At 41.9% G+C, this 11,481-nt stretch overlaps 1 protein-coding gene across 1 annotated transcript; it reads left to right on the top strand.

Moving 5' to 3' along the window:
* Positions 1-1,500: 1,500 nt before the first annotated feature.
* Positions 1,501-4,692, top strand: arl4ab (ADP-ribosylation factor-like 4ab). The gene is made up of 2 exons (XM_084080995.1): positions 1,501-1,631; positions 2,820-4,692. The coding sequence occupies exon 2, from the start codon at positions 2,928-2,930 to the stop codon at positions 3,531-3,533; it is 606 nt and encodes a 201-aa protein (XP_083937121.1). The 5' UTR covers positions 1,501-1,631; positions 2,820-2,927; the 3' UTR covers positions 3,534-4,692.
* The last annotated feature ends 6,789 nt before the right edge of the window (positions 4,693-11,481 follow it).

Genomic DNA, 11,481 nt, shown 5'->3' with positions numbered 1-11,481 from the left:
TAATCCGACCTGAATCAACACTCACAGCCCATCCTCTTACTGAAATATGCATAGGCCTATCAATGTACATAGGCTAAGTGCTGGCGTTCAACGTGTAATCAACACCAACGTAGGCTATGCTAAAGCAGTGGTTTTCAATGTGGGGTTCGAGCACTCCTAGGGGTCCTTGAGGGAGTTCTATTTGGGTCCCCTAATCTAGGACAGCCAAAGGAGGAGTAGTTTAATTTCACTATACCTCAGGCTAGCTCTGGTCCATAGCGTTAGAAGGAGTTCTCGTTCTAACGTAATGGAATGGTAGCCTACTATTCCAGCAATAATGTTTATTGCTTATTTATATCCACTATAAATAATAATAATAATAAACAAAACTGTGTTACAAAGTGATTTAGGCCTACAACAGAAGCAAAAAAAACAATTTATTTCTCATGTTATATAGGCCTACTTATGACGTTTAGGCTTCACAGTTGAATATGATCATTAAAGGACAGAATACTTTGAAATGGGGGGGGGGGGGTCATGGCCTTATGAAAGTAAAATGTTTTATTATTATTTTTTAATTTCTTTCATTTATTTATTTATGTATTACATTTAGGGGATGGGGGTAAAACAAGTTTGAAAACCGCTGCGCAGTGCTAAATCATTAGGCTACACATCTTTCACCATAGGTTTAGCAAAGAGCAATCTAATCTACATTCCATCATTCCTTGCATACTAAACTACTATATAACATATAAACTACTTTCTTTCGCGGTTGCTTCAAAGTTCATGAGTGACAGAAACAGGTGGTGTTGTGGGTGTGTCGTTAAGACAAACGACCGGCGTCTCTCTCCGCCAATCAGATGCCCCGCACGCTAACGTGCACCGTGGTGATTTAGCCAATCACCGCGGGCTGAGAGGAGGGTTAAACGCTTTTACATGATGCTTCGCCGCGTCACGGTGTCGCGCACCAAACACAGCAAATCTACAAGATCGCAGTGCGTTGGGTCCGATTGGGTCAGTGACCCATTGTGGGCTTGTAGATCTGCTGTGTTCGGCATTGGCCCCTCCCTCTGGTGCTGGGTAGCGTTGCCATGTCCGCTTATTATAAGTGACTTTGGGATATTTTTTTTGTAAAGTTGCTTGTAAATATTGGTAGTTTGGGGGTTGCGGGGTTTTTTTTGGGCTTGTTTCTAAAGTGTAGTTGCTTATTTAGGCTTGCTTCCACATGTTTTAATTATACAAGTGGTTCTCAAATATTATCATGAAAGTGTTTTGTGCCTGGGAGTATTTGTGTTAGAATGTTTAAAAAATAGCAGATCTGCAAGCTCAGAATGCGTTGTGTTGTGAGCTTGTAGATTGGCTATTTTCAAATAGCCAATGTATATAGGTTTAAAGTGCTCATGTGGCCTAGTTGCTTCTTTTGGGCTTGTTTTCATATATCTGGTTGCTTGTTTCTCTCTCGAAACCTGGCAACATTGCCTGGGAATGGGGAGGGGAGTCACAACGGACACGCCAGACGCACTTTATCTCCCTGGATGAGTGGATGTGGATGACAATCAGCTTGAGGATACATTACATTTACAATACCTGCTGCTGCAACGGTCTCTGTTGTTTCTGCTGTTTTATAATCGGAGGATCAAATTAATGAACAGGTAAGAAGATGCATTTATAATATCCAGCGACGTGCACCACGCAACATATTGTAAATAAATATTTCGCTGCCTAATTTTTTTGACAGTTTAATATTGTACAATGTCATTGGGTTTTAGTTGTAGTTCGTGTGTCATATTAGCCTATGCGTGCCAGACCCCCTCCTCATAAGATCGCTAATTTGTGTCAACCGTTTATTTTCTTGTAACACTTGTTGAAATATTCGGCTCAAACCAAGCCGTATGTGGGTATGTTGCTGAGCAACATCTTTCCTTTTTTATTTTTTCTCCTCTCTTCTTTTTGATCACCTTTAACAGAAGAGCCGTTAATGTTTTAGACTAACAGTTAAAAAAACAAACTTCTGATATCGGTATGTTACTGGGGGAAAAAAGGATAAGACTGTTTAATGCAAACACGATCTGGGTGGAATTAAAGAGGCGTCCTGTTGACTGGAGTCTACCTAGTGAATAGGAATTAGCGTATCAAATCCCTGTTGGCTGCTGTGGCGCTACATGTGCAAATAGGCTCCCATACGCCCCGCTGCTTTACTTCTCATTCATCTCCTGCTACCGAATAACGCCTAGATCAGGGGTCTTCAACGTTTTTCAGGCCAAGGACCCCCTTACAGATGAAGCAGGGACCCCCCCCCCACCCCACCCCACTCTACATATTGTATAATATACAATACATAGATTTCATAGATAGCTTCATAGACCTGACAGCACTGTCATCAGTGTTGGACTCATGTTAATGTGTATTTTCAGACAGTAATATTAACCACTTAAAACCCTAAATACTTAGAACACTTGTACTTTATCTGCTCTTTTCCCCCTACACCAAACCTCTTTGCCGAAAATAACCGATCTACAAGCTCACAACGCGTTGTGAGCTTGTAGATCTGCTATTTTTGGCTAATCACCTCAGAAAATGAATTCTAGGGTTCAAGCGGTTAATGTAAACAAACATACAAACAAACATTTGGTGCCCCCCCCCCTGTAGTAACTCTGAGGACTCCCTAAGGGTCCCGGACCCCCTGTTGAAGACCCTTGGCCTAGATTGCTTTCAGGATGTGTAATGTTCTACAATGATAATGGGAGATGGGACTTTCTTTCACTTCTCTTGATTATAAAGCAATGGAGTGCTGTGTGTTTTTACAGTTGCTTTCAGTGAAACCTCTTTTATTTTTCCAGGTTCCTGCTGCAGCCCCCTGGGATTAAGAGCAGCCTTGGGAATATCTGGTGAAAGTAGAGAGACCTCCCCTAGGCTCCTGTGTCCTCAAACGCCGTCTTATCATCAAGATGGGGAACGGATTATCGGACCAGCATGCCCTCTTTTCCTGTCTCCCGTCATTCCAGGCCCTCCACATTGTCATTCTAGGACTGGACTGTGCGGGAAAGACCACCGTATTGTACCGCCTACGCTTCAATGAATTTGTGAACACTGTCCCAACGAAAGGATTTAACACAGAGAAGATCAAAATGTCGCTGGGTCCTAGCCGGCGGACAGCATCTTTCCACTTCTGGGATGTAGGTGGTCAGGAGAAGCTTCGGCCTCTGTGGCGATCGTACACTCGCTGCGCAGACGGCATCGTGTTCGTGGTGGACTCTGTGGACTCCGAGCGCATCGAGGAGGCCAAGACAGAGCTCCACAAGATCACACGGCTGGCAGAGAACCAGGGAGTGCCAGTTCTGGTGGTCGCCAACAAGCAGGACCTCAGGAATTCTCTTAGCCTGGCTGAGATGGAGCACATGCTGGCCCTGAACGAGCTGGGTGCTTCCACGCCCTGGCACCTGCAGCCCACCTGTGCCATCATCGGAGAAGGTCTGCAGGAAGGGCTGGAGAAGCTCCACGCCATGATCATGAAGAGGAGAAAGGTGCTTCGGCAGCAGAAGAAGAAGAGATGATTGGCACCCACAGGAAGGCGCTCATTAAGAGCTGTCTGAGGACTGAAATGGGTGGTGGAGCCTAAGTGAACGCCCCACAGTGGCCCTGAGCCAACGCAGCTGACTTCTCTGTGAAGTCTGTATCAGTGGCTGATCGATGAGTTTGATCAGTCCATTTGGAACTGTTTGATCAGGGTTATTACGGTGTTGTTGTCACCGGGGCCAGCGCGATTGATTTTGCCGCGTGCACCGTGGACTTTGGATAGTGACAATCCAGTGTCAGTATAGGAACACTAATGTTGTTAAAGGAAGTATTACGCCATACTGCAGCCCTCAACAAAGACCACAACAAACATGTGTGTCAATGCTGGACTATGGACTCCAACAAGACTCTTGACTCATGTTTGTAGCCTACCTGCTGTTTTGCATTTTTACTGATAAAAAGAAAAGAAAAACAGTGTATTGTTTTGTTTACCAAAGCTAGTGTTGAGATTCCAGGTAGAGTTATGTATTAGAGAGAGCGATAAAATTTGCAGATGTCAATCTTTTTAATATAATGACAGATAGTCCTGTGTATTTTGTCTCCATGTTGCACAATGGGAAGAGGGTCCACAAAGTTTACATTAGATTTGATGAAATACTAAGTTAAGAATGCACAGATGGGGCTCCTTCCTATATTATATTAAAAAATGTTTTGTCGGTCATGGAGTTTAAACATTTACAGCGACTGTGTGACTATCAGTATGGGGGGGGGGGGTTGTGTTCAGCACCAGCCTTGCTCACAGTGAATGCGTCGTGTGTAATTCTGTTGAGTGATAGACTCTGTTGGCTCAGCAGGAATATTCATTGGCTGCCTTGTCAAATCTCCATCCTCGTACGAAGCAGGCTGGTGTCAGAGCCAACGTGTCTAAAAGACAGTCAAGTGTTCAATCAAGACAAGAGTCAAAATGCACTTTATCGCTCCTTTTCTTGACCTTCAAGCTTACATGAACATAAATGTTATATGAAGTTTATGAGACTAAATGAAGAGAAATAAGGCTTCAAAAGAAGTGGGTTTTTTTTGTACTTAAAGAGAGATTCTGTTACATGTGTCACCCTTTCACTCGGTGTGTTTGGCAGGGTGTTCATGAATGTGAATGTGTTTTGATACAATTTGTTGACCTTGAATAAAGCAACAGTGTGGCACAACTATACAACAGCCTGTTTCTTTATCGTGTCACAGTACAGGTTACTTTGCACACTAGTGAAAAATGGCATTGCTCCTCCTCACCTGTCTGTGTACGTGGAATTAACCACCTATGCCATGTTTTATACTTCGTCCTACAATGGTGTTGGTAAAAAAAATAGCAGATATACAAGCTTTGAAAAATAGCAGACCTACAACAATTTTTGCCTATGTTCTGCCGTTTGAACATTTTAATATAATATTATTTACATTATTTTGGCATGCCCACAATAGCGATGCCAGGTTGAAAGTGGTTATTAAGCTGTACACAACACTGTAAATACAGAGAAAGGGTTAGGGGTTATGCTTATGTTTTCAGAAGAAAAGGTTACAGGGCTCTTTCTGGCCCTGAAACAGTCGAGCAGAAGACAGCTTGAACAGATGGAGTCAGTCATGTGTTTTTACATGGGTATTGGGTACTACCTTACATTACATCACTGTGTATTTACTGCCAGCTAACACCCATCCCCAGATCTCATGCTCTGCACTGAAACCAGCTCAAGTTAAACAGTGACAGCTAGAGGTTAAGTACTGTAGGGAGTTAGTCTGCATGCTCATGAATATTCCCAATAAAAAATGTCGAGGGGACCTGTTTCTATTTCTGTATTGCAGCTGGCCCTTTCAAGTTATTAGCTGATACAGCTAAAACAGATTCACCAGGAAATGCATTTGTAACAGTCTAACATTTTTTGAAATATGTAGAATATTTCTGGGTTGCTTTGCAATAACCAGTGTCTAAATACTAAGAGCCTGTTATCAGATTTTGGGGTATTTTATTTGAGAGGTAAAAAGGTTCCATTTATTTTAGATGTTTATCCTGGACTGGCTTCTGTTGTACTAGGATGTTGGTTTTGGTAGCTGTGGGTGTTTTGAGAAGAGTGGGCACAGCCAGTTCTGGCCCAGGACAAGTTCCTCCTCCTGGAACAATAACAGACATGGAGGGGGCACTGGTCAGAGCAGAGACGACCGCTTAACCACGTGAACACTAGTTCAACATTCTGTCAAAATAACAGATCTACAAGCTCGCAATGTGACGCGCTGTGAGCTTGTAGATCGGCTATTTTCGGGGAAGAGATTTGATGTGTAGAGGGCAAAAAGGAAAGGTCTAGTATAGACCCTTGGGGGACACCGGTCAATGAAGTATATAGGGTTAAGGAGCCACAAAGAAATATACCGTATAACTTACAAAACAAAACTAAAATAGTAATTGCACAGAATGCACACAATGGGCGGCCATAGCTGAGTGGTTAGTGAGACCGCCTAGGGAGCCAGAGGCCCTGGTTGCCCCAGGTTCGGTTCCAGGCCAGGCTAGCATATGTGTCGATGAAATTAAATTTGTCCCTGAGCAAGACTCTTAACCCCAAATTGCTCACAGGTTCTCATTGGAGACAAGACCGCAAGGACTTCACGAACAACCTGTTAAAAGGAATTACCGATATCCTTATGATAGAGGTATGCAGTTAAAAAAGAAAGAATTACAAAGAGTAATAGAAATGTGCAGGAGTAAGAAACCCAAGTGGGCTTATACAAAGACCTCCCCTAAAATTAAAATCAGTAAAATCACTGTTTGTGCTATGAAAAATTGTAAACTAAACAGTGAAAAATAACAATAAGGTTTAGAATGTTTATAGTAAATATCATTGAGTTTGAACGCCAAATTATTTATCTTTTAATGGTGTTTGTTCAGGTAGGTTGTTCCAGAGGCATGGACCATGGTATCAAACTTTAAATTGACTATGAGTATTCCTAGAACAAGCATTAAGGAAATCAGAAGAGAATCCAGTATTATAATTGTGTTAAAATAATAGCCCAATATTTTTTAGAATGTATGTGATGGGAGTGGGGAGGTTTAACGGAGGCAAACACACCCAAAAAATATGCTCTTTCTTTTTTTTGGTCTCAAACCCTGCATGCAGATAGGGATAATCAAAGTGAATATGATGATAATATTATAATAGTCTCAGAGACTCTCATAGACTATGCAAGCAGATTGGGTGCCCAGCATGCACAGGCAATGTACTCCCAGAAACCCTGGTGCTGTTTGTGATGCCAAGCCTCCCAGTCCAGCAACTCAAAAGAGAATTCAAAATGCGGATTAAAATATGCAGCCTTGTTTTAATAAGTTCACAGCAGCTTTTCATAAACTTTGCAACCCCACCGAGGGTGAAGGAACACAAATATAGAACTCTAATATGTTAGTTACTGAAGGAGCATTACATTATTAACATTAAATAGTTAACATTTCATTAAGGTAGCTTAGAACCAGTGCATAAAGGGGCCTTACAGGTTTTTATGGCAGTGGTGCTACATAGCACCTCAACCACCCCAAAGAACCACTGGAGAACCACCATTTTTGTGTGTGTACAGTTTTTCCATTACAGACGGCTCATGCAGGGCAGGATGGCACGGCAGGTTAAAACTCTCCCTGTTCCCATGGCCTCTGGCTGAGAGAAGCCAACCCAGTTCATCAAAGTGACGGAGGCTGCCGCAGGGTTCAGTTGTTCCCATACCATCGTATCAGCCCCCTTCTCCTTCCTGCAGCAGCGCAAAATCCTGTCCCAACTCCTTCCCTTTGATCCAGTCTAGTAATTATCAAGAGATTAGTCCACTAGCAATACTAGTGGGCCTATAGAACTGCCAATTTGTTGTGGGCTTGATCACTGGCCCGTGACACACTGCGTCGAGTCAGAACCTTGTAGAGCCCTCCCTCACACTTCCACACTGGCTCCGGGCTCGCCCATGCTGTGTGTAGTATTGTACACCACTGTGGTCATAAATGTTGGAGCTCCCTGTAATAAACAAGCGGTGCACATGGTCATTAATGACTTCCAAGAAAGAATGTGGGGCATATATCTGGAGGGTTAACCTTTTCATGCACAACAGGCCTTAAATGGAAGCTCTTCCTGCTCTTGCTCAAACAGTACATACTGTACCTTCTTTACACTGTCTGTACCTGCTGCCACACAACCGAGGCAGCATCTCTGTATCAATGCCAGAACGAACGACCTGTTGTGTGTTAGTGGTTGTCTGTTTCTGAAGTCAAGTAAAGTTCACACTCTGGTTCACTGGTTCTCAACGTGAGAGACCTTAGGATCCTTTTTGGATCATTTATCAAAGCTAAATGATTGATAGTTAGGACACCAAATGGACTGTTACAGGTCTGTAACTCCAACTTGTACACTGTTGGACTGAAAATAACACAGAGTACTTTACAGTGTAGATTGGGTTCCCAGAGACAAAAGACTGTCTGCAATGACAGCCTGAGTCTAGGGCAGTTCTCCAAATGGGTGTGAACGGCTAAAAGTTGTACATGCTGAATGGTGATTTGTGTGAACTGCTGATCTGGGCCTTTTGCCTCCCCGCCCCCCTCCTCTTCTGTGTGAATTGTACAGGGTGTGGACGGTATCGTCGTCAGCGCAGGGAGGAAGACATAATAGTGATAAGAGAGGAAGAACCGCTCCCTGTGCCCTGGTCATGGTTTCCTGACCAGAAACCTGCTGCCTGTGAGTAATACTACTCACCTCCAGTGGTTGAAAGCAACTAAGTACATTTACTCAAGTACTGTCTGTACCTAACTACAATTTTGAGGTACTTTTACTTTATTTGAGTATTTCCAGTTTTGTATCCTTTTTTTTATACTTTATACTAGGCAAATATTGCACTAGAATTACATGAAAACTTAGTTTTGTAGATTTAGATTTATATTATTACAAAACACACATTAACCAATTAAGCCCTATTTTAGACTTTGACTATTTGAAAATAGTCATTCTACAAGCTCACAATGCGTCCCGCTGCGACACGTTGTGGGCTTTTAGATCGGCTATTTTCTAAAGGTTTTTGAAAAATGTGGGTACATTTACTTTGGTACTGTAAAGTATATTTGGTGCCATTGCTTTTGTACCTTTACCCCAGTAAAATTGTGAATACAGGCCTTTTATGTGTAACAGAGTATTTTCTATACTGTGGTATTGCTACTTTTACTTTACTTAAGTGAAAATTCCACCACTGTTCGCCCCATTGGCCCACTCACCCCCACCATGCTGGTCCAGAGAAGAGGAAGTGACATCAGGCCTTTTCACACTTTGCGAAAGTATGCGATCATTCTTTTGTCCCACCCCCATATCTTTTATTTATGTTTTTTGTTCTTTTATCTTAGACAGACATTTTGTTCTAGAGTATATTATTTAAAGGGTGTTTTCCCCTATTGTATGTATACTGTGGCATTAATCCAAAATGACATATCAGTCTTAATGTGACTAAAATATGTGTGTGTGTGTGTGTGTGTGTGTGTGTGTGTGTGTGTGTGTGTGTGTGTGTGTGTGTGTGTGTGTGTGTGCGTGCGTGCGTGCGTGCGTGCGTGCGTGTGTGTGTGCTCTTTATTGTAGTATAAACTCAGGAAGAAATAGTCCTCTAGTTTCAAAAGGGACATCATTCATAGCAAGAAATCATAAACTAGGTCATTGTTGCATAATCATGACCTTTGTAGCCAGGAGCAGCAGGGATCTCCCAATACTGGAGAACTGCAACTGAAACTTAACCACTCAAAGTTTAAGTGGTTATGTTTCAGTTGCAGTTCAACTAAGGTTTAAGTCTGATCGGGGTCCCCTGGGGGTCTCTGCTATGCCCCCCCCAACAAACAAACCAACAAACAAACAAACAAACAAACATGGCACACAGAAATGGAAAACGTCCAGGGTTCACGTGGATAAAGCATGTCATGGCCTCCTCATCTCAACTCATTCATTTTGATATGTCTCTTGTACATTCAAACAAACACTTGCTGCCTGCAACATCGCTGTAGGACATTGGTTCTAAAAATGGGGTCCGGGGACCCCTAGGGGTCCTTGAGGGAGTTCCAGGGGGTCCCCAGCTAAATCTGTTAATACATTTTAAGCCCTTTATCCATATTGTATGCGTTGGCTATTAAAAAAATTACAGATGTACAAGCTTGTACAAGCTTGTACATCTGCTATTTTTGAACATGTTCTAAAACTCTTGTGTTTGAATAATTTTGCATTTTTAAACACAAATCTTCTATTCAGGGGGTCCCTGGAACAAAACATTCACAGATGGGGGTCCTTGGCGCCAAAAAGTTTGAGAACTGCTGCTGTAGGCTACTACTGGAAAATATGCTTAACTGCCAACCTTGCACCTGAGAGCTGTCCATTGATCAATCTATGACGCTGTTGGGTGGAGCCGTTCATACGTCCTCTCGTTGAACAGAACAGAAGATGTTTACAAACATGTTGAAGAACAAGTCAACGCACAATAGAAATGGAGGGAACCAAGGCTACAGACAAGAGGTTTGCTTGTGTTTTGTTTGACAAAAACGTTTATCCTAGCCCCAAAATGACTGGATATGCAGGTTGTGTAGCAATTTGTAGCAATTGTAGAAATATCATACCGTAATTGTCGAATGTTTAAGCATGTTCTCAGTGATTTGATTTCAGTCCATTTAGTTGTCATAAAACGTCCCAAAGTGATAGTGAAACATGCTATGTCAAAGTAAGCTAGGTTGCAGCAGTAGTTGTAACCAGTGGTGGTGGAAGAAGTACATTTTTTACTTAAGTAAAAGTATCAGAATACTGCAATGTATATATACTCTGTTACTCTGTGTTAAATGTACTTGAGTAAAGTATCGGTACCAAAATATACTTAAAGTAGCCTACTAAAAGTAAAAGTACTTATTGTGCAGAATGTCCCATTTCACAGGTTCAAAATGTATATAAAAAAATGGAAAATAGCCAATACAAGCTTGCGGCCGAAATATATATATAGGGCTGAAGTTGTTTATAGTGTGTTATTAAATTAAATCTACAAAGTAACTAAAGTTTTCAAATAATTGTAGTGGCATAAAAGTACAATATTTGCCTTTGAGATGTAGTGGAGTAGAAGTAAAAGTACTTAAATGTGGAAATAAAAATACCTCAAAATACCACATCAAACTTGAGTACATGTACTTAGTTACTTTACACCACTGGTGGTTGTATCCGTTATTTTGTTCTTACTGAAAGAGAAATGTACTCTAGCTGAGACTAATGTCAAAGAACAGGGTTGTGAAAGAACACAGGGTTGGCCAACATAATGACAATAAAGTGTAATTTTGGTAAATTAAACAGGCTATAGTTGAATAGGGCATTGGTTCTCAAAGTGGGGTCCGAGGACCCCCAGGGGTACTTGAGGGGGCTCCAGGGGGTCCCCAGCTAAATGATGGACAGGAACCAAATGGACCCTTATGGGTCTGTAACTCTGAGAGTGTACAAATGGAACCAAATGGACCCTGACGGGTCCATTTGGTTCCATTTGTACACTCTCAGAGTTAAATTAACATTGATTTTACAATATGAATTGGGGTCCCAGAGATAGAAATGTCATTAAATGGGGGTCTGTAGCCTAAGACGTCAAACTGGGGGTGTCCTTAAATTACAATGATTGAGAATCACTGCTAGAGCCGTAAAAATCTTCTCTTATGGGGGTCCCTGGCTTATTTTACAAATGGGGGTCCTCGGGCTAATAAGTGTCAATTTGGGGGTCCTTGACATGGAAAAGTTTGAGAACCACTGGAATAGGATACCATAGTATTCAATAGACAATTTGATTTAATTTGGACCACACCATGACATTTTTAACATGCGATCTACTGTAAGTTGACTTAATTTGCTAATAAATAGAACATGGCATTAATTATGACATGCATTTTATTCCATGTATTTCTATAGCTATAGAGAGCAGCTGAAGCTG

The sequence above is a fragment of the Gymnoscopelus microlampas genome (assembly GCF_963454915.1).
Source record: "Gymnoscopelus microlampas genome assembly, chromosome: 15".
Taxonomy (NCBI): Eukaryota; Metazoa; Chordata; class Actinopteri; order Myctophiformes; family Myctophidae; genus Gymnoscopelus; species Gymnoscopelus microlampas.
Note: the sequence above shows the minus strand (reverse complement) of the source record. Positions and strands in the feature narration are given on the sequence as shown.